The sequence below is a fragment of the Centroberyx affinis genome, unplaced genomic scaffold, assembly GCF_046629955.1.
Source record: "Centroberyx affinis isolate AG114_WGS23_722 - 3 ecotype Tasmania unplaced genomic scaffold, CSIRO-AGI_Caff_v1 ptg000136l_1, whole genome shotgun sequence".
Taxonomy (NCBI): domain Eukaryota; kingdom Metazoa; phylum Chordata; class Actinopteri; order Beryciformes; family Berycidae; genus Centroberyx; species Centroberyx affinis.
In genome coordinates this window covers 163,503-187,500 of record NW_027278835.1, presented here as the reverse complement: position 1 = coordinate 187,500, position 23,998 = coordinate 163,503, and the positions used below count along the sequence as shown (strand labels likewise).

At 42.8% G+C, this 23,998-nt stretch overlaps 1 protein-coding gene across 1 annotated transcript in view; it reads right to left on the bottom strand.

The window, feature by feature from the left end:
- cacna2d2a (calcium channel, voltage-dependent, alpha 2/delta subunit 2a) overlaps window positions 1–23,998 on the bottom strand; it is a 126,525-nt gene that overhangs the window by 18,338 nt on the left and 84,189 nt on the right. The window contains exons 7-13 of the mRNA XM_071530630.1: window positions 14,225–14,356; window positions 13,933–13,990; window positions 4,921–4,971; window positions 4,395–4,494; window positions 2,685–2,846; window positions 1,096–1,206; window positions 66–144 (exon numbers count right to left, since the gene is read on the bottom strand). Of these exons, the coding sequence (XP_071386731.1) occupies window positions 66–144; window positions 1,096–1,206; window positions 2,685–2,846; window positions 4,395–4,494; window positions 4,921–4,971; window positions 13,933–13,990; window positions 14,225–14,356 (693 nt within the window). The remainder of the gene's footprint in view (window positions 1–65; window positions 145–1,095; window positions 1,207–2,684; window positions 2,847–4,394; window positions 4,495–4,920; window positions 4,972–13,932; window positions 13,991–14,224; window positions 14,357–23,998) is intronic.

The window sequence follows — 23,998 nt, the reverse complement described above, 5'->3', positions numbered from 1 at the left end:
ATCCTGAGGGGAAAAATGCACTGCAGTCACATAACTCCCTCAACACGAATACCCTCTCCACTTACCTTTATTGGCACAAGCTATCCACTGTAAAGGGGTAACATCATAGTTATGCTGGCCAACAGAGAAGGTGAACACGCGAACCTGGTGTAGAAAAAGAGAGGGGGAGAGTGAGAGAGAGAGAGAGAGAGAGAGAGAGAGAGAGAGAGAGAGAGAGAGAGAGAGAGAGGGTGAGAGGGCAAAAGAGATGAATCACATATAAGGAAACGGCAGAATAAAAACAGCCAAAACAGCCAGAGACAAAACTTCCTGCAGAGACAACTATTGGAGCAAAACAATACCCGACAAACGTCCTTCTGGACAGCAATAATCTCGCTGTCATGTGACTGTGATGCACAAAGTCCTGAATATCCAATATTAGATTAGTTCACCAGTCAACTCACACGCCTGTCTAACACCCAGGCACAGTGAGAGAGATGTCAAGCTGCAGATTATTCCTATATGACAGCAGGCGTCGTGAGGGAGCTGGATAGTAATGGATACGAGAATAAATATCGGTGGGGCACTAACATGGGGAACGGAGGGGTGATGGACTGACAGCAAGAGTGGAACAAAGACACAAACTGACTGAGTGCCTGAATGTATTGGCTGTAATTTTATAGGCTTTGATGATAAAGTGGCTAATTAGTCAGCAGGTCAGAGCTGTTAACACCAGCAGCAAACAACAAAAGAGACGGAAGAAGAGAGACAGAGAGAGAGAGAGAGAGAGAGAGAGAGAGAGATGAGAAAAGACAAAAGAGATGAATCACAGAAAGGAAAAGCCAGAATAAAAACAGCCAAAATGGAAGTGAAGAAAGCTTGGACAGAGGAACAGAGTTTGGATGTTATGTGCACAGATTGGACCGCTTGGCATGTCTAACTGCCTAACCAAAACAGCAGCTTCTGTTATAATGAGACACTGTTGGGAGAATATGGCGAGAAAGACAGAGAAAATGGAAAAGGGCCGCGTAAAAAACAATTTCTGGACATGCATGATCTCTTGGGCTGGCAGAGCGAATAGATGAATAGATAATTGCCTTATGGGGACGGACTCACCGTTTTGTTGGGCCAGTTGTATTTCTCAAAGATGTCCTGCGCACGATCCTCCCCGCCATCTGTAAACATCATTATCATCTTATTGCAGTTGGCCCTCGGGGCACTGCTCTCCTGTGGAACATGGAGAGAGACAAGAGGGAGGAGAGAAGAGCGAGAGAAGAGCGAGAGAGAAGGAAAGAGGCAGGGAGAGAGGTTAGGCATGGAGGGAAAATATAACAAGAAAGGCAAAGGTGTTCATTCCAGGAAATCACTTAAAACACAAACATACGCACTACAGTATGTACAGTCTCGGTGTGAATTAATCCCTGTCAGTCAGTATGTGTGTGTGTGTGTGTTTTATGCGATGTTCAATCATTCAAGATTAACATTAATTAACATCCTTTATGTTCAGGTGTATCTAATGAGTCATATAAAGAGTGCAGAGAAGATTGGGATTTATAGTTGTCTTGAACATTCTACTAAGGTTGACATTTTTTTATCTTTTTCTCCCAGATTGTTGCAATAATTCATTTTCAGCTTTCATTTTCATGTGATATGTCAATATGTGTATATAGAGTACTGCTATTGAGCCCAAGCTCGGCGTGTTATGCTTTTTATTGTTTGTTTTGAATGTTTTGTTGCCTTTGCATTGTACTTTCACACATTTCCTAGTCAATAAGCATAGACTGCCCCGTATTAACAGAATCTTAAGTGACCTCATTTGAAGTATACTGCATTGTTCTAGCATAAAATTTGATTGTGTTAGAAGCATTAAATGGTTTCACTAGCATTTCAGTAATGTACGTTCACAGCCAGGCATCAGTTTTTAGCATTCAGCTTTGATATGGATTGGCTGCTTGGCGTCCCCCCACTCCTCCCACCCACACAGCCCCCCCTCCCCTCCCTGCCTGGCTGCACGACAGCTGCCATTGATATGCAGGCCAGCGGCATGTCACTCTGACAAGATTCTAATAAAGATAAATAATATTGCTACAATTACACATTTTTATTGTGCTTCTGCCACCAATCATGGGAGTGAGTCTGCCGCAGACACCGATTAAAAGGGCCTTTTTATTTCTCATTCTGCAGGCGGGAGGGGGGGGGCAGCCGGCGCTTGGCTCCATGCCTCCAAGCCCACCAGAGGAATATAAAGTGTCTGTGGCTGATCTCCTCTGGGCTCTGCTCATCAATCATCCCATCAGAGCCCATTAGGGTGGCAGCCTCCTAAAATACACAGCAGCATACGGAGCTGAGGCAGCACCTGTGTCGGGAGCACGTGGGCGCCTGCTGCCGACAGACCTCACCGCCGCGCTGGCTGCCTCAAACACGAGCGTCACTCCGTTGCAACACCAGTTATAATCAGACCCACCTTCGACAACGCCACAACTCTGGAACTGCCTTAAACAGACCTGGACCGCTTCAATGTCAGCACCGTTTTATCATTGTTAATTCACTGACTGGATTAGATAGTAGCACTGACAGCACATATATTCCGGCATTTCATGGGGGAACTTCTTTCACCAGCAGCACAACAGTGAAGCTAATTCCTCAGTCAAAGACAAACGACCACCCTTACATGACCCTGCCCCGAAAGGCTTGCTGGATCTTACATTGAGAAGCTGTTCAAAGGCAAACGTGAAGCCAGACTTGTAATCTGTGGTTCCTTTGGCTTGCATGTGCGTGACGGCCTCCTTGAAGATCTTCTTGTTACGAACGTTGGCTTGGACCAGGGTCTTGAAGCAGGGAACAACAGCATCCGCCTTCTCACTGAACTAGAATGGGGAAAACAAACAAATACAGATACATGGTATATAGAGAGAGAGGCTTTTCAGACCAAAAAACATCAGTTTTAGAGAGAGAACTGCTTGACTTATTCAAATTTGTTTTTGTCTTTTGCCGTATGTGTGTGCATTTCTGTCTTTGTCGCTCTGTCGTGTGTGTGTAGTGCATTGCGGCAGGATGTGAACGTGGATGTGTGCAGATGTAGGCTGCCCTGCGCCTCTCCGGCTGGCAGTAAACACTGGTAATTACAACATTCCACACAAAGAACAGGTGCACCTGAAATGCCAATGCAAACCACTGAACAGAAACCCAGCCAAGGTAATATCATCTGTCTCATCTCATCCACCAAATTAGCCTAAAAGTGTGTGTGTGTGTGTGTGTGTGTGTGTGTGTGTGTGTGTGCATGTGGTGTGTGGTATGTGGTCTATTATATTTGTGCTTGCCTGCTGTGTCTATGCATGAATAGATGATTAGCAGCAATGTCTGTAACGGCAGGTTTCAAATGCTGTTTCTTCTTGAAGGTCAACTTCAAAATCAGTTGACATTTTCAGGACAGAATGATGTAAAACATTATGTGCGTGAAAAGCTGACATTTCTCATGGGTTTGTGCAGTTTCACATTCAAATTGGCAGACAAAGAAATCAAACAAACAAAACTATTCCAAGTCAGATATTCATTATGCGTCACAGGGTTATTTCTTAATATCACATTATCGTTTCTCAAAGTGTTGTGATATGGTTATCAAACAAGATTAAAAAAAACAGGCTGGGGCTGCATCTATCATCTTCCTAATGACATGCGTTTCAACACATTGTCTAGTCCTATACAATAAATTAGAATTTATTATACTGCTATTATGGAAGTGAGACCATAGTTGGTCATTGAGGAGGGTGCTGCAGGTTACAGACACCAGAAAGGGTGATATTTGATTTTCAGTAGATTTTTAATTATTAATTTCTTTTTATTTATTTTTTTGTTTGCAAATAATTCATAGCAAGCTTCTGTAAGCCCTTACTTTCTTTACAGGGGTAAAAATCAGATGCGTTCCCACCCAGATTACCATGCTCATTTCTTGCTCTTAGAGCTGGGATTTAGAGTCATACAGTGACTAAGAGCAATGGATTATGAAGGATTACTGAAGGAAGTCTCCAAACAGGACTGCCACGCCACTCTGCCTGTGTGTGTGTGTGTGTATGTGTGTGTGTGTGTTATCTGTCCTATACTATAGGATAATGCAACATCCCCCTAAACATTAGCCCTAATAGAAAGCTTGGTAATCAACAGAGAGTGAAAGAGGCAGACTGGCAAAATCCCACATGGACATTGTGGCTGCAGGAAAAGCAAATACATTGTATGAGGGAAATGCAGTGATTCAACTGCAAGCAAACAACGAGGAGCAATATGAAGCACACTATGCAGTTACATTGACTCCCTCCTTGATTACTGTACCACCTGCATAATAAATAAAACAAATAGTTATGTTGTTGTTGCTTTTAAGATTGATTCATACAGTGCATGATCTGCAAGGTGCTACTTACCCTGGCCACATTCACATAGTCATCATCTGACAGAGTGTCCAGCATCTCCATCACTGAGGTTTTCATCAGCTTCAGGGTGAGTCCACTAACACTTCCACTCCTGAAGAAAGAAGCAAAAGCCAACATCATTTAACAAAGCACTGAGATGTGTGGTTAAGACAACTAATCCAGATAGCTTCATATGTTATGCAGCTCCAGTCCACTTGACTAAGTTATGAGGCACCGGTTTAGAAATATGTTGAGGAGCTGTAAATATAACAACTGTTTCATCCCATGACCCAAAAACTGCAGATTTAGGCATGCATTCAGAATCATCATGTATGTTGTAAGCAGTGATACAATAGCAAGACAACTGAATGTTAAGATGATGGAAGGTGAGTAGAGACAGTCTTCTTCTGTCTTCAGATTTTCCTCAGACCAACAGGTGGCACTAGTGTCCTTTGAAGGAAAGAGACGTTGTAGCCAGGGGGAAACGATGAGAGAGGAGGCTGGAGTGACAAGACTGACTGAGGAGTGAGATACTCACACATCCACAATGATGACCATGTCCTTTGGAGACGATGCTCCTTGGATGTACCTGTACAAAAAGACGAAAAGAACAAGCTTTAATTTGTTCCCATAATCTTTGTTGGGGTGAATTGCACTAAAAAAAGGAGCCAAAGTTACAATAAGCTCAGCCATGATAATATAGAGCTACCGAGGCTGAGCCCACTTAAGCTACAGAATACTGAAATGGCTTATGTGCTTAGAAGAGTTAATAAGTTGTGCTGTATACTCCAGACTGGCTATAGCAAGGCTGAGGCAGACTTCAACAGAGAGTCTCCTCTCTGCTGACTAACAATGCCTACTCTAAATAATTATAAGCCAAAACTAATTGCTAGTTTATAGTCTAAGTAAATAATAATATATTATTTGCAATGGGACTGCACGGGGTTGTATAATCTCCTAACCACATAATGCATTGCTGCAAAAACAGACATCTTAACAAGTCATTTAATTTAGTATTGAGTCTTAAAGGTGCGATAAGTAAGATTTTTGCTGCCTTATAGAACAAAATGACAATATGCTGGGGTTTGATAGGGTTGTTGATCAAAACCAATGACTCAACGATTATTACTCTCAATGAGTTATCTGGCATTCAAAACCCTCCTTCCAACCTGTACTCTGTTTTTATAGTTTTTAACATTGTCATATATTACCTCTTCACTAGACGTTTCTGTTGCATCTCTGCTTTAATTAGCTAGTTCCTTGTCTCTATTGAGAATATGTGACTTAATTATTTGTGTCATTTACAGGCCACTGTAAGCTGTGCCAGAAACCTGTCGATGTTGCTGCAATTCCTCGGTCGCAGATAGAGGTCGATAAAAGTCATAGATCGCTCAGCGCCCCTTTAAAATGTTACTTTTTCTTTAAATCTGCTAATAGGGTGAGATCATTTTTGTACTGCTTTCAATACAATTAAACTTTGTTAAATTACTTTTTTTTAATTGTCATTTTGTTGATACTAGTGGAGTGATCTGCCTTACTCTCCCTTGATAGACATTTGTTAGGGTATAATTTTTTCTAGAAAATTCCTGGAAAAAGCTAAACTGCATTGGAAGTGCATTGGAAGTGGAAGTACCCCACTCACAGTATCTTTCATTTGTTTTAAGAAAAATAGGATTTTAAGACTGAATATGAGACCAAATGGCTTGTTAAGATGGGCATTTTTGCAGTTAAGTGGTGGTGATTCACACAGTTTAATCTGTTATATATTTAGTCTCTTGTGCTGCATGTAAACATGTCAGGGAGCAGCCTGAGTGGGGTCGACCGGTGTTGTGTAGAGCCTGAGCTGAGCTAAGTGCTGTCAGTAAAATAAGATAGCTGATGTTCTATTCCTTTGATGACTCATCAGTTGGGCGTCAAACACATTATTTACTCTGCCGGTCCCTTTGTCAAGGGGAGGCACAAGCTGTTTAAGACCATTATACTACTGCTGAACAGCTACTCCCAAAATAGGGCTGTTCTGGGTGTGTGTCAGCCGTGGCGCAGTGCAGGCCCACAAGGCAGAGATGGCACTAAACTGGGGAGGCTAGACGACTTGTGTCCTGGAAGAGGCACAAACATAAAGTCTGTCCACGGTTGATAGAGGATGACATATAGAGGGAAATCAAAAATTCCCTCCTTCTGTTCCAGCAGCAATTAAATTCACATTTACGCCTGATACAAAGAAGGTTGAGATTGATGGACATTATAGGCCTCTCTGTGGTACATGGGGAAGTGGGAGATCAAATGTGAGTACTAGTTTGACATTCTGAGGAGTGAGCAGGCAAGCAGTTAGCAGCCGTCCTAGGCAGAGGCAGAGTAATCATCAGGGGTCTCTTTCTGCTGATTATCAGCCGTTCCGCTGAGTGTGGAGAGAAGCCAGCTGCCCGTGGGCCAGAGAGGCTCTTTTCTTATGCTCGGCCAAGCCGATATGGAGGTAGAGGAACTGAGCCCCGGTAGGCTTTGCCACTGCTCCCACAAGTCTCAATGTTTCCACTCATTGGCAGGCGCCACTCCAACCTGGAGAATGACCCCTGACCCGTGTTGAAGTAACGTCCCACGACACACTGCCTTGGCTGCTCAAATCAGTGTTTCAGACACAACCTGGGCCCCACTCATCTAAAAGCTGCCTGAAACCCCTAGATGGAACAGGGACTCACCACCAGTACTGCCTTGCAAGAGGTCGATTAACTGAGCATGCTCAAAGTGAGGACGGGCAAAATGTATGTGTGAGAGAGAGGGGGAGGGAATCCAATTATTTTCAATAATAAAGAATGCCACATCAAAGGTAGAACTTCCACAGCTCTCCACAACTGTGTGGCGTATGAAATCAGGTCTGGAACCATGAGGCATATTGGCATGACTTTTATCAATTTAATTACTGAAATCTTAATTTGAGGGAGCGAGAGGGGGAGAGGGAGAGAGCTGAGACTCCACACAGTGGAGGCTTCATTCTTTAGAGTCGATGGGGTTTGTAAAAGTGATCATCGATGCAGGACGGAAACTCGGTCAGAATGTGGCCCACGTCTCCAGTCCCTCAGGCCCGCGAACGGAAAGACCCTGTCTGGAGATTGAAGGAGGGTCATTTGGCGAAGGCTGATGCCTGCAGACCAACTGAAGGATTTCATTAACTTCTGTGGTCAGTCTATTTCTCATAGTGGAGAATAGTGAATTAATAGGACTCCAAGTTATTTTGAAGGGAGTAAGTGTTAATTATATGGCAATGCAGACTTCTATTACTGAGTCATTATGGGTCATCTTCATCTGCTCCACTGTAAGATCACACAATGGAAAGCTATGCTAGCCTTAGCCCTTTAAATATCTGCCGAGAATATATCACTTTCAGTAAGATCATTTCTCCCTAACTGCAAAAGAGGCAGCATTGATCAACAGTAATGGGGTTTAAGAGGAATGTGTGAGGAGTGATGGAGTAGGGAAGAGTAACACATGAGCCAGGATAGTGTCACTCAACACTATAAAGTTATAGTGCTGCCATGGCAGATCTTCCCTCAGATTGTCTTGGTGTATCAGCAGCACCACTCTCTTTCTCTCTCTTCCCATTGCTAAAAGTAGAATTGGATTTCTCCTTGCCTCTGAGCAGAGAACACCAGGATCAGAGTGTGGGATGGTGTCAAGGATTTTCAGTCTTCAGGCTGTTTTACAGTTCTGCGGCTCTGACAGATAGAAATCATGAATTGAGGCTGATATCAGTGTATAATTCTCAACATTTTGACTCATGGATCCAGATGTGTTGTTTCTGCATGGATTCCAGTCAGTAATTACCTCTCAGCTTCTGCCCACTGATGCCATTCTTTCCCTGTCATTACCCAGTCTCCTGCGTGCCAAGGCCAGGTGACAAGCAGATGGGCCTGGCTGGTGCTGAACTGAGCACAGTCGGCCATTCCTTCCCACCCTGACACGACCATCAGCCATCAGCCAGCAGACAGAGCACATCGGCCCGCAGCCTCTCTGTCTGTTCAGTGACAGCCATGGTATCTAATGGTATCTAACCACTGGAATTGAACCATGGTATCTATCTAGCATTTTTTCAGTCACACATGACTAATGTATTTACACAGAGAGAGTAAGAGCATAACCCAGTAGGGATTAAACTAGTAGGGTTAGGGAGGCTAGTTGTAGCATAATGTGACATGGAGGGAGATGAAAGAGACGGAGGGAACGGTGCAGAAGAAAATAATTCTAATAGAGAAATTAATATTCAGGATTTTGACAGTTTTGATCAGGTTTCCCTGGTCAAAAGACGGCCGATATGATTTGTTAGCAATCTCCCCTCTAACTTTCACCCGGTGCCGGTATGTTTGCATCGGCCATATCTTGTACAAAATATAGATAATTGTTGATATTTTCAATTTTTTTAAGTTCCAGTGGCCAGTGTTTTTTTCATTTTATGGTATATTTCTAATAAAATAAATCGAAAAGTAAATCGGGCTTAAAATCACATAGTTCTAACAGCAGTGGTGGAGATTTACATGCCCAGAATAAAATACCAGAAAGGCATAACATGCATGCATATAACATGTATACCTGATATATAAACTCGTTCATAATACCACAAATATGTACTATCATGATAAGTATTGATTTGTGTGTGCATTAGGCATGTGCTCTTTACATTGAGGTGGATGTAGGTATTACTCTAAATGAGTGTAGATTAAAGCAGTAACATTTACAACCACGCCACCCTACCACCCACCGCCACACCCCATAAGTCTAAAAGAAACGCATTATACAAGCAATGAACACAGTGACATATTCTGCGTTGCAGTGATTGTATTTCTGTCCTTTTGCAGCAGTCTGGTAAAGGAGTCTCATTGGAATTCATGAAATAGTTTTATCATGGCGCAGCGCTGTAAAATCAATACATTAACTGTGCCGGGGGGCTAACTCTCTCAGGAGATTGTGTTTATGCACCCTGACCCATTCCACAGAGTGTTGTGCATTACATTTAAATTGGAGGAATTATCTACTACATACATTTCAGATATACCCAATAGATAGCACCATACATGGAGTGGCTCAGGCTCATTTTATTGTGTTACGTGTAAAGGCAAAGCTTACTGTATGTTTGCAGTTGTATGTGTTGGTACAGTTGTTCATGAGCACATACATGTTTCAATATGTTGAATTCTGAACATAGGACCATGTTTACTGGCTTACTTATGCAGCGCATGCACTTTATGAGTGGGATGTTTGCCTACTGTATTGTGCGTGTGGGTGCACTCCAAGTGTGCCTTTCTTTCAGAATGTGAACATTGATATGCGTGCATCATGTAGATGTAAGGAGAGCAGCGATAGAATACTGTGTGAACTGTATATTTAAAACAAAGAGAGACTGCCACTGTGTGTGTGTGTGTGTGTGTGTGTGTGTGTGTGTAGCTGTGTTGGTGTGCATGCTTGCATGTGTGCGTGGATTTGTGTTGTGCTGATGGGCTTATTATTTTATGGACTGCTGCTCTCTTAGTGCTCCTGTGGATGTGGCAGCTGAATAAAGATTGAATTAAGATAAAAATATAGGAGGATGGGGCCCAGAGAGCCTGCAGGAGAAAGAGATGTTGTCTGCCTTTTATTTATTCCACTTTCTGTTGATTATTGGAAGTGTTAGTACCAAGGTTCACATTTCCATATTTTGGGTTACGGCCAAGAGAAAGACACGAAATCTGGATGCAAACATTCTCAATTTTTCTGACACTTCTTCTCTGCAAGAATACTTACAGAATATTGAATTGTGAAATAAAAATTTGCATAAACTAGCATTCATTGATAGACAAATGCTTCAATTATTGCTCTGTTTTCACTTAAATGTCATACCTGTAAAAAGAGGCAGAATAAAGAAAGATAGTCTTCTGCTATGTTTTATTTGACTCAAACTAAAAGGTCACACTTTGATTGTGACTCTGCTGGTCAAACTGTTATATCCTTTACCTTCAGTCCCACTAATAACACAGTGGCATTTCTTTTGATTCAACTTCACCTAGAAGTGGGGTGAAGATAATAAAAGGAGGAGGAGGTGAAGCTCAGGTCTGCAGATATTTAGGGGAATGGCATTTTGGGGAGCCTCAGCTTCAAGGATTGACCAGCAGTCATAACATTTACAGAGAGGGTAGATTGACTTTTCGAAGAAATCAATATGTGATATGGCCTACATGCTGTCGTGAACCTGGGAGGTAATGCAGTCTTTGCAACGCTTGGCTAACAGGACTCCATGCCTGTCTCTCTTTATTTCTCTCTCGCCCTTTCGCTTTTCCCTCTCCCTCACCTCACTCTGCCTCCCTCTGCTTCGCTTCCTTTGATAACGTGAACAGACATTATAATGGACAAATGTTAATAATTAATGTCAGAGCAATTGGAGACAATTAAGTGTGTTGACTGGACCATTAATTTTCCTGGGGCCGTTAGTGGTGGAGCAGACGGGGAGAGAGCCCATCTGCAGAGGCAGGCAGCCTACCGATCTCCATCCCCTCATTTCCTCTGAGGTGCCAGTATGGCCTGGCCAGGTCAGCCACACTGCCATCCATCCCTCCCAGGGAAGCCAGAGGTCTATTACGCTACAAACTGGCCATGAATTTTGGCATGTTTCTCTCCGCAACATTCTCCGTAGTAAATCTCAGAGTCACATCTTAGAGTCAGTGTCAGTGCTAGCGCAAGTGAAGCATGTTCCTGCGATTGCATCTGTACATTCTGGTTGCTATATTGGTATTTGTGAGCATATCTTATGGCATATCGCCCCATGTGATATGATTTATCTGTGACTTTGTGAGAGGAAGACTGCTGATATGTGTGTGGGTGGATGTCTCTGTGCTTGATGTACATGTATTTAGTGGCAAGTGTGTGTTTGTGTTATGTTATCATTTGTATGACTTGTATCATTGTTAGCGTTGTTGTTGTTCTTGTTACATTCCCCTTGACGGGCGCTGTTATCTACCGCTGTCACCTAAACACACATGATTGGCTTACCTAACCCAGTGGACTGCTTTTTAAGTGTGTGCGATTGGCTGACCCCTCCAGAGAATGTCAGTCGGGGAGACAGCATGTTAGACTATAATCGCACAAGCTTGACCTGACATATCATGGCACTCCCTGCCACAGCCCCGCCACTCAACACGCCTGGGCACAAGTTGCTAAGCAACAGGCCACGGGAACGTTGAAAGACGACTGAGGCTCCAACAAGAGGAGAAGCACGACAGAAATGACAGTGACAAACATGGAGGACCAGGGGGGTGACAAGGTGCTCCTCTACACAAAATACACTCCTTCCTCTGTCTAACCTTGTCACACACCCACTGTCTCGGCTCCTGCCTCTCAGCAGTTCCCCTCATCTTTCTCTTCCCCTGTTCCTTCCTGTCTTCAGGAGTCCCCCAGTCAAAACATGTGTAAGGGAATTAAAATCTGGTGTACTTCCGTTGTTACGGCTGATGTTCGCTGAAGAAAACACAGACAAGATCCTTGTTTGTACCTCTCAACTACACAGTGCCACACAACTTACAGTCTTTTTCTTAGGGGCTTTTTGTTCGGGTGGGGGTAGACAGCATTTTCCAGGTTTAACATGTTGCCTTTGACAGTGGAGCACTAGGGAGACTTTCTTCTGTTGTTTACATAATTAAATTGTCAGGGAAAACCTTGTTAGTCTGATGACTGTTGATACACTGAGCTTACCACTGTTTCATCACACACCTTAACCTCCATTTAACCATCAAACTACAAAATGATTTTACATAATAAAGTGACCATCATTGTGGTAACTGGCTGTATTTTGAAGACTGCGTATCAAAACAAGGTTGTATTCGGGTACTTGAGCTTCTTGTGCCAACTTCAATAGAACGCCAGGCTTCTTTTGTTTGTGCAAAGATATCTGCTTGATTTGTCTCAGCTCATTCCCTTCATCTGACAGCCTGGCCTGACCTGAAACAGCCACTCAGGCTGAGCTGGACGGAGACAGAGATGGAAAACGGGGTCAGGTCTAATCAACATTGCTGTCATGATTATGTCCACTGCACTCCAACGTGTAACCAGGCAACAGGCAGGCCTTCCACAAAGCCGATGTGACAGTGGCAGGTAGATTGAACATGGAAGGCAGGACAGCGAGGAGCGCTAGGTGGGTGCAGGGGCTGTTTGGCCCGGCGCAGCCTAGTTCTGTCCAGCCCTTCACACTAGCCCGCCCCAGCAGTCTGCTGTCAGCTGCTGTACAGAGAACCACAGGCAAAGGTGGGCACTTTATACAAAAACATTAGCCCCTATCTTGTTTTGTCCTTGTAGCAAAAGACAATGCATTCTACAGTATCACTTACTGAGATAAATAAGGGTCAGGAAAATGTTTTGATCTCAAATCCATTAAACAATATCCTTTATTTAGCTCTGGGGCGAAGGGAGCAAAGGAGGTCTAAAGGAGCCAGAGACGAAGCGCTGTACATGAATCCCAATACTAGGCTGGATTTAAGAATCAAAGCCATCCTTTTGTAGGCTGTACTCTGCTTAAGGCAGAGTTGCCTTAAGCAGCCAGTTTAGGAAACATATTCAAAAAATAATGGCAGATTCCCTACTAATTTATAAACATTTAAATGTCATTTAACATTTAATTGTCAGAAGCATTTTTACATGAATATTACAACTACATTTAGACAAATGCTGCCAATGTGGAGAGACAATTTTGTGGAGATATAAGTATATTGAAAATAGTACTTATAGTACGTAGGTTGTATCAATCAATCTGTCACAATCCTTGTTCCTCCAGCATCTTACTGAGGAGTGAATAAGATTATGATGCACAAAAGGCAAAAACGGCAGAAAAAACAAATTAAAAATTGGATGTGTATATACCGTACTATCACAACAGTTTGTCCAACATGACACAGTTTTGCTCATGACAGCCAGGTATTAGCCTACAATAGTTACATTTCTGCAATGTTACAATTTAAAGTTTTTTATCTTTATCTGAGAAAGTGTACTGTTTTCCGCACTTGGTTGCTGATTTTGGTTTTGCTTTATATTGGTTGTCCTTTCTGTGCCAGTAATCTAAAACTCTGCATTCAGACTGCATTGCAACTGGGCCTCTTAATCTCACACAATCCTTTTTATTCCAACACCCATCTGGACTAAGAATATGAAAGTTTGAAAGTTCAAACTTTCCCCATGCCCTTTATATTAAACCAACAAATAAATATGCATATTCTTTGAAACATAACAAATTTGTATGAAAACTTGCCACATGTTTACAGATGTCAAAACATTCAAACATATATTGATGTTTGTCATCATTCTGAGTAGAAAATGTTTATCATTTACTTGTCACCTGTCGCAGCTACTACGTTATAATTAAGTTCAAATACTAAAACATTTTAATCACTCAGTGACTGAATTCCTTGGCACCGAAGCCAACTCTTCACTTCACAGCTCACTAAACGTTGGCCTGAGTTTGGCTTCTTGGAGGACAATCCTAAGTAGAAAACTTCAGACAAAATGCTTTGCGAGCACCAGGCCTGATAACGGTGACACTTACCATGGTCTTCTGCGGACGTCATACAGGTCAATCTTGTTGGGCGCTCTCCATGGAGTGGCTGGAGAGAGAGAGAGCATGAAAATAATTTATAGGCCACACGCTGCACTGTAGGATATTTCAGATCAGATTAGATCAAAGTAATCATAATTTCATTCTGTCTATCGAGTTACCAGTACAGCCATCTGATAAGAGATTGCCAATGTTCTGCAGCCTTGGAGCCCTAGGGTCAATTTAGACCTTATCGTGCAGTGACTTATAAGTCAGAGTGTTGACTCCCCACCCCACAGCCTACCTGGGTAGTATCTTGTCACTCCTGTGGCACTGCCAAACACCTGCCAGCGGAGAGAGCTGTCCTCTCGACGGTTATCGATGAAGACCCTCTCCAGCGCCTGGGTCCAGTTCAGCTCATTTAGTATGACTGGGGCTGTAGGTACACACACACAGAAACAGACACACACACAATCAGTCTCAATACACCGGAATGACAAATACAGCGTGGCTGGAAATGCAGGACATCACACCAGGTTTTCTCCTTAAGTAATCCAAAGGTATGTCTCCTAGCTGAACAACCTTGTCCCTGCCAGCAGCAGTGAGCTGAGCACATAAGGATGTATGTATGCACGCCGCCCAGCCGGAGGCGGCCATCTGAGCGGGGCGTCGGTGTAATCTGGATGATCTGTGAGGAGTGCAGTGGAGGAATCTGAGATGACCTTGGAGGAGGCCATGTGTCACTCGCAGCCATTAATGGAGGCAGCAGCTTCTGAATATTTGGTTGCTGTTAGTCTACGGCCAGCAGAATACGAACAAAATACAAACTCTCTTGATACATTTCTACGAATGTCCATGAATATGTGTGTGTGTGTGTGTGTGTGTGTGTGTGTGTGTGTGTGTGCTTGGCGACTGGGAAAGAGAGCGAGAGACACGGAAGGACAGAGCGACAAAGAGAAAAAGAGAGGTTTGCTTGTGCACGCGTGTCCAAATGCATCAACGTGTGTGTTTGTGTGTTAAAACTTAAGGTCGCAGATATATCTCACAGGTCAGTGGTTCTCCGTGAAATGGATTTATGGTGCTGGAGAGAAGTATTCATCATCTAGTCAACAAGAGCTGGAATAACACGCTGAAAGTTATATTTACACCGCCCCATTCTATCAACATGTGTCTCTCTTCCTCTCTGCCTCACCCTCGCGTAACTTATACTGCATTAACGCTATTCCTCCTCTTTTTCTTTCACTTTTCATCCAGATAATGCTGCTCACAACATGACACAATGCGCATTCACACACACACACACACACACACACAAACCAACTCACAGAAAAATGCCTTCAGTCTGTGTTTAATAGCTAAGCTGGAGTCAGAAGATGGGGAGTGCAATCAGAGGTTTAATAGCCACCTGATTAAAGAGGAAACAAGACGAGGCGCTGAGCTGAGGAGAACTTCACTCGCTTCTCTGATTTAATTACTCAGCCAACCACAGCTAGATAAGCCTCTGAACCGACAAGTCCAGCTTTTCTCCCCTCCTCGTTTGAATTTCACACAAATAAACGATCATTATCCACTTTTCCCATGCTTTTCAATTACTGCTCAGACTCTCTGACGAGCTGTCAGTTTAGAGGTGGAGGAGAGAGACCTTCTCCCACCGCCTGGCCTCACAGCTCACACACCTCATTTACTGTAAGCCTAAAGCTTATGAATATAAACAATAACATTGAAATGAATATTTTAAACACAATATTCATCATTCTGATGCTCAGCTCCGTAGACAGATTGCCAAACCCTCTCCAAAATCAGCTTGCGCATTGACATTTTAGCTCAAAATAAAAGCCAAGCCTTATTACTCTCTAATATCATGTAAAACTTGCACACACACACACACACACACACACACACACACACACACACACACACACACACACACACACACACACACACACACACACACACACACACACACACAGACACACACCACAGCACAGCAGCACTAAGCAGTGTCTGGAGGATAGGAACATATGAGAGCCAAATTGCTCCCATCACCAAGGGGAGCTCCTCAACATGTTTTTCTCAAAATTCATAGACATAAACACAAAGGAAGAATAGAGAGAGGAGAGGAGGATAGAGGCAACCCTACAGATGGGGATAAACATAGAAATTAACATGAATGAGTGGCTGCTTTCACTGCTCAAAAAATACACTTTCTCTACCATGGGAAAAACATGACAAAACAAACTGCACTTTAATACAAAATGACAGAATCTCAGTCATGATTGAGGTTAAAGGATAATTCAGATCATGTAACACTCAGATGTGAGTTATTTGATCTTGGCCTATGGACCAGGCAAATGACTGCATGAATTGGCTAAACAACAGCAAGCTGTTAAGCACTGCTAAGGCTAAATGAGTGGGAGTTGCTGGCATAAATGAGGCAACTTTGGGCTTAATCATCCTTGTTTAACATAAGACTGTGTTGTTATAGATTTACAGGAAAACAATGGTGTTTTTAAATTCATTTCATATCATTTCCTTCATCACACCCCTATCTGACGCTTAGTCATTTCCGTGGCTTTGTTGTGATGCTACTATTTTGTACTGATACACTATATTTGGATTGATGACGAATGTGTGCCATTGATATAGTTCAGTTTCAAACTGAATAGGATATTCAGTCCAGATAGGTCTGAAATACTAGAAAAATACTACTAGAAATTAGTGAAAATCTTAATATCACAGCGTTTTTCTTTGAATCAATCCTTAAATTTTAAAAAGATTTGGGCATGAATTTTGAAGCATGCCACAGTTGCTGCCATGACTCCAATTCATTTAGCAAGAGCAGTGGCTAAATTTTGCTGATGTTTGTGTGGAGATTATCAAACCATGAATTTCAATTTCATCTGGGCCGTACAATACTCTCTGGTCAAAGAGCCATCTGATTAATGTGTAAAAAAATGTATTATCCTTTAAGCATAAGCTATCACAGCAGGTTGCTGCGGCTGAACCCTATGTGCTGTGAAGTCCTGGGTGCTCTTATCTGGAGAGGCACTGGGTCTGAAATGATAGCTGTCCCAGACAGGCCAAGGGCAAGGAGACATCCTGAGACCCCTGCTTAAATCTAGCAGCATCCCAGCTACCTTGACTAACAGCTTGCAGAGGAATTAGCCAAACTCTGCCTATGCAACAAAGAATATCAGTCGCATCGCTGCCCAAGGCTCGATACACATGGGCTGAATCTACAGCCATGACGTGCTAGCTACGTTCCCTGAATATATGTGTGTGTGTGTGGTCATGATATATTGAGTATTTTGGTGGTGGTGTGCATGAATGTGTGTGTGTGTGCGTGTGTGTTCACACATGTGTTGGTCAGTCTGGGCGTCTTTGAATCAAGGGTAATGAGACAGACCAAGGTGTGGGTGGTGTTTACGCCGCCAGCAAACACTGGCCAGTCATATGCAGATGCGAGCCACCTCTACTGTCAGAATCCAACACTGCAAGGCCCACCACACACACACACACACACACACATATACATCTCTGCAGGTTATCTCTGCAGAAATACGGGCACATCGTAGATAAGAGAACACAAGCAAACTAATTCTCTTTGATTTATTCAGTTAGGATACGCCATGACTTCTCTGGACAGTTGATAAAAAGAAAAATTTCCCCCGGGGGGAAATGTGCTCACGCAGGCGGACAGGGCCCCTGAGCGCTGGGTTGGGCTCATCTTTCACGTGAAACGGGCCTCTCTCTGATATCTTTAAAAGGTAATCCATCAGCGCACCGCTCCCCTGACGTTTAGAGCACCCTTGGCTTTGCCCCTTTATGGAGCAGGACTGCACACCAAGTAGGGAAACAATTATGAGTGGGATTTATGGAGCATCTCTGTGTGAGATCATTCCTCAACCCCCCTCCTCTTCCCCATGACCCCACCAACCCCTCACATACGCATACACACATTATTCACACTGGTATCCTGATGATAAAGACCCATCAAAACCGATCTGTGCCTTATGCCCAATATTAATCGAACATTATAGACCTGGGTACACACATTTACACTCAGACCAGCAAACGGCACGGTAGCCTATAATATATCATAGCGGAACACAAGTGGTCCCTCATGAGAAATCCATAATGGTAATGGACCTAAAGCTATCAGCTCAGTCCTTTTGTGGAGTCATAACCATTATCGCTGTCATCTTCATGAAGCTCTTACATATTCTTCTTTTTAAAGAGAGTGACTAGGAACTACATGCGGCCTGATTTGAATAAGGGTGCAGCGCTCAGGCCCACCGGTCGATGCAGACTATCCTGTAGCTATCAAAACAGATCTGTGCCAAATATTAATCCAAAAGGATACGCCATGACTTCTCTGGACAGTTGTAGGCTTAATATGTTTAATATAATTTGGCCCGATTGTTTCAAACACGATTGATTTTGTCTGCCCAGTCTAGTCTGGCTCCTGTAGTGTGAAGCGGTACAGGACTCAACAAGACTGAAATATGAGAGTGACTTGCAACAGAGAGTTTAGATCAGTTTAGATACAGCGGGATGAAAAAGAAAATGAACCGGAAGAGAAGTCACATCTAACAACAACACCCACTTGCTCAACTCTTGATGAATTGCTATAGATTCATTTGGAGGGATAAATCTCATGTAAAATAGTACAAAATGGCAGCGTGCCTGGATCAGTCCACATAAGTATGAAATTAGAAATGAAGTGAACGAAGTCTCATACAAAATACCCCATCAATGTTATTCTTGTAATGGTGTCACTTCTAAATATTCTAATGTAAATGTAAACTGTAGCTTCTGTGCCTTGGAGCAGGAAACCATAGAACACATACTGTATTTTAATTATATTTACAGTGAACTGAGTGGGAAAATATTTTTGAATGACAGAATCGGGTGTGTGATCCCTCATCTTCATGTGAGACGCCCATCATCTAGTCTGCACAGCTTCCAGACCGGACAGCAAGCATTTAGGACAAGACTCAAACAATATTCTAGTGTGTCCTATAGGCTTTAGTTTAATTCCTATTCCTATTCCTGTTACACTTATGGTTAACACTGAGGTAAATACAGAAGCTTGTTTTGTATTTTATGGAGGTAATATTCAGAAAACATATTTTCATGCATTAAAGGAATGGTTATTTTCCATATGCTGTATCCAGTAACATGATAAGAATAGAAGAGGGGGTAATATAAATTACATGAATCTGATAATTTATAGCCCCTTTTTGATTTTTGGCTGTAAAATCAAGTGAAGACAGACCAACACAGATTGCATCAGGAAACAACGGGTAACGTAACTTAAAACAAGCAATGCGATAAACCGATGCCTTTCTGAATGTCAACATAGAGCAGCGTCTCTGTTTCTCTGTAATGTACGATCGTCTCTCTCCTTCTCTCCTTCCTTCTCCTTCTCTCTCTCTATTGCCACCCTTCCTTCTCTCTCTGCCTCTCCTCTCTGCCTCTCTTCTCCCTCGTCCTCTTCCTTCAGGCCACTCTGTGGCCTGGCTGGGTGTTAAAGAGCCTCAACCTTAAACCTTTCATCCTCCAGATGAAACAGGAGCAACAGGAGCTGGCAGCAGCTCACACATCTACAAAGACTAGCTAAAACAAAGTCTAAGCCCTCCTGGGGAAAATTGTGTCTTTTTGTAACTTTGGTTGACAGAACAGAAAGACATAATGTCCAAAAGACATAACCTCATTTGTATTTATTTGCAGTTTATTTTACAGTGCTACTGTATGAGGTTACTTTTCTGTGAATTTCGTAGCAACTAAACAGCAGTCTTAGACTTAGAATTAGAATTAAAATTCATGTGAGGTATTCGTTTCATTCAGGAATATTAACATTATGAGTGTATTTGTTATTGAGAACCTCACTTCTGCTAAATAGTAATCTCAGTCTGTGAAGGGGGGAAACAAATGCAAATTTGCCTTTAGTGTGACGATATTTCAGAAAGCAGAATAAGACAGAAGGGTGAGATTTCACCCCTCCTCCAAAGTGCTCCTCCAAATAAATTTTCTAATTAAAGAAGTGCAGTAAATAACAAACACATGAAATGTAATTTGTGGGCTTGGTGGTGAGTGAAGTGGAGTTTGGTGTGCTGACTGTTCTCATTAGTGTGCGGGTAAACGATAGTGCCCCTTCGCTGGGCACACACTGTAGGGTGGATGGGTGAGGGGCAGAGGGTGAAAGATGGAGCCTGTCAAGTCAGGAACGACAGAAATACAGCCCGCAGTGTTTATACTGTCGCTCTTCCCTCTTGCTCTGAAAAAACGACTTTAAATCCCTTTTCCCTTATCCCCCTCTCTCTATCTTTTTCTTTTTTGCACTTTCTCTCTCTTTCTCTCATTTTTTTTTTTTTCACAAATCACTTTTGCTTTCTTTCACACACTTAAATCTGGTTTGATGTTGAGAGGGGCTGAGTTGATCCCCAGCATAGCGTGAGTTGGTTGACAGGGAGACTTCCTCCACTAGAGGAACCTGGGGCGGGTGAAAAGAATACAGGCTGCACACACACACACACACGCGCATGCGCAAACACACACGAACGAACACACACACACACATGCGCGTGAACACACAGACACATGCTTCCATACCCATGAAGATTACATTTTACATTCAGCTGAAATAAATCTCAAGATCCACAGCTTAAAATTTTAAGATGACAAATTTAGTGCTTTATTATAGAAATCTATAGCAATAGCAGGTAAAAAAAAAAGAGGGAACATTCAGTAATTGTAGCTGCAGCCTATAGTATGAATAAGGAACACACAGCATAACTAGTATATTGTTCCTCCCGTTATCATTTTCTCTTCTTTTGTGAACAGAACTAAGAGTATCTCCATAAAAAGTCCCCTTTGTCCTTCCTGCACAAGGCGAGCTGACTTCTCTGTAGATCCATATTAAACAAGGCGAGACTTCAGAGGCAGTTTCACTCAAATGAAACCTTGCAGATGCAAATCTTTCTCCTCTTTTTAAACCTTGCTCTACACTGCTTTCACTCTCCATCTAGTGTATCTATTTCTCTCAGTTCTCCTCTGCAGAGTACATACACCCGCTGCAGTTTGCTCTGCATGAAGCTGTATTGGATCATTTTTGCCTGGAGCTTCCCAGAGGGGATCCAGCCATAGACCACAGTGTACCTGGTGCAGCAAGGTGGTGGCTAATATTCAAAGGGCAGGGAGTATATTATGCTTGTTTCTGGTTTAGGCATTGATGTTGGGCTTTTCTTTCTCTCTCGTTAGGTAAGAAGAGGGCATGCAAAGGTGGGGAAGGGTGGTGGTGGTGATTGTGGAGGTGTGTGTGTGTGTGTGTGTGTGTGTGTGTTTGTGTGTGTGTGTGTGTGTGTGTGTGTACCACCTAAGCTTCACTACACCCACTCTTTCATCTACACACACAGTTAGTTGCTCCTCGCCATTCAGTTCTAAATTTCTGACTGTGCCTGTGTACAATAGGCAACTGACAAACATGATTGTCTGCCACTGGAAAAGTCTCTGCATGCAGGGGATTTAAACTTAAAAAATTTAATCAAAGGACAAGCTTGGGCTTTCTACATTGAATGGTGATTTTCTTTATTCCCTGCTGGCAACTGCGGCTGCTTATTCTCATGCAAACACTACTGCAGTCAGGAGTGTATATACTGTATGTGTATATTATGCATAATTACTGTCTGTTAAATAAAGGCTGACTTACCACCTTCCACATTTTCTACATGTTATACATGCAGCTGCAGAATGACCAACTCTGGCTTAGCATCCTCTATCTACAGTGTGAACCTGGTCCAATTACTAGAGAGATTCCACTGAATCTACAGAATAGTCTCCGAAGAATAATTTGTATATTCCCTCGCTGTTTTCATCCTTATTTCTCAGTGATTATTTGGAAGATTATATTCCCAGAGCCCTTCCTCTGCAATTATTCAGCAAATCCCTGCCTCTTCCTCACCATTTCCATAACATTCACTGGGAGAATAAAACCTGTCTCTCCACGGAGGACACCACCCACATCAATTTATTCCTCTGTGGCTGTGCTGCGATGTCCATTCTGTAATAAGCAATGATAATTAGAAGAAAACTGTATGAATGTTTGACCTAAGCTAATTAGAAAGTTTGCAGACTTGGCAGCAGGAATCAGCAGTGGGATAATGAATCATAAAATGGTTCATTACTGCGCTCAGGGAACACTCTCAATCTCAATAAACGGACATGGGCCCTAGCAGACAAATCAAACCAGGACGCATACACCGCCTCATTTAGCTGCTGAAAGGATCACAATAAAAAAAAAGAAAAAGCTTTTTTGCTCTAAACGGTTTCTATTATTAAAGTGTCTCTTCTCCTTCTCCTTCACTCTCCTCTCTCCCCCTGTCTTTCTATCTTTTCCTCTATCTGTGCTTCTCTCTCAGTACATCTCACAGAAATTGTGTTGCCCCAATACCATTATGGTGCGTCACACACTTTTATACAAACAATCTAGCTTTTAAGGACACCAATTTTGCTGTATTTTCCAAATCATATATATATATATATATTTTTTAAAAGTCCTGGCTTCTTATTCAGTGCATTAACAATATGCACAAATAGAACATAGAGCATGAGTGCTAATGAATAACATTAAGAATTTCACAACCAACTCTGACGGCCATTATGCTGCACTTAGGACTCTGCTCCATTCTTCTTGACTGTTTTATTCTCTCTGTCTTTCCTCTGGCTTCCCTCCAAGGAACCGGTAGAGAATCAGCCCACTCACATTGCTGCTCCTCTACTAATCCTAAACCCACAGATATACTGTAGATCCAGACCTCTCTAGACCCAGAGGACAACAAGCCGCCCACGTTAGTTTCCTCAGACATCCTCTCCAAGGCACCCTGCATGCCCCACTGGCAGCACAGAAGGATAATAATCACTTTCCACCATCTCTCTAAAGCAAACTCACATCCCATGACTTGTGCTCGATGTAAAATACGTGAGCCTAACTGAATTACCTATGTAGTATTGCACATTTTACATTTACAGCTCAATGTTTACAACATTTGTAATGTTTACAACTGAGTATAGGATATTTGGTTTAGTGAAAAAGCCTCTTCAAGAATTTAGTTTGGGCAGCAACGTGTTTCTAAGCACTGTGTATTTATCAACGATGACTAAAACACAGTAAGCATGTTCATAATGGAGCTGGCACAAAATCTGCAGTTGGCAATCTCAGCACAGCAGACCGTGCAATGGGAACTGACTGAACAACATCAATAGTAAACATTCTCTATAGAACAGAAGTGGAAAAATAATTCCATGCACTGTACTACTTTACTCCTCTAGTCTCCACCAGGCTCAATCAAGGAGCCTTTATTCTCTGAGTCATATCTTCAGACAGGGGAACCAGAGCCGGCGCAAAATGGCTCCGGGAACAATGTGCAGGACTGATTGCTCTATTGTGAGTTAGCCGTGGCCTTTGACATCTCCTCCTGAACCAAGAGCGTCTAATTCTGGCAAGATTGGTCTAGAGACATAGCTGGAGGGCATTGTTACAGACAGGTGCCATATGAAGCCCGTACAATAAAGAAAGTTCAAAACTAGACAATAGCGGGAGAAAAAATTGACACTGTGGAAATGGCTGTCTGTCTGCACATGCTCCAGTTGTTGAGTCTTTAAAGAGGCAGCCAGAGAGTGTCCAAATGATTAGAGGTGGATAACAGAGGGAACATGCCAAGCAAAATCAGAGCCCCAGAAGGTACATGTGTTCCCTTTTGTCCATTTGGCAGCTGCAGACTAAGAAGGGTGTTATGTCTGCAGGGCAGCATGGTGCCAGGCAGGAAGGGCAGGGTCCAAGAGCAGGGGAACCCATGCCCACGCACACAGATACCGCTCTACTGTGTGAGCGCGTCTGTCATTTAAAATCATGTTAGTGTGCTAAAGTGTTGGCTGATATAAGTGGAGGGAGAGATTGAGCTAACGCACTGAGAGAGGGGAAGAGATCAAGCCAAAGCAGAAGAGACTGTCATCCATCCACGGCCCAGCGCTCTGTATGAAACCCATGAGAACGAAGCCTTTACAGATACACAGAGCC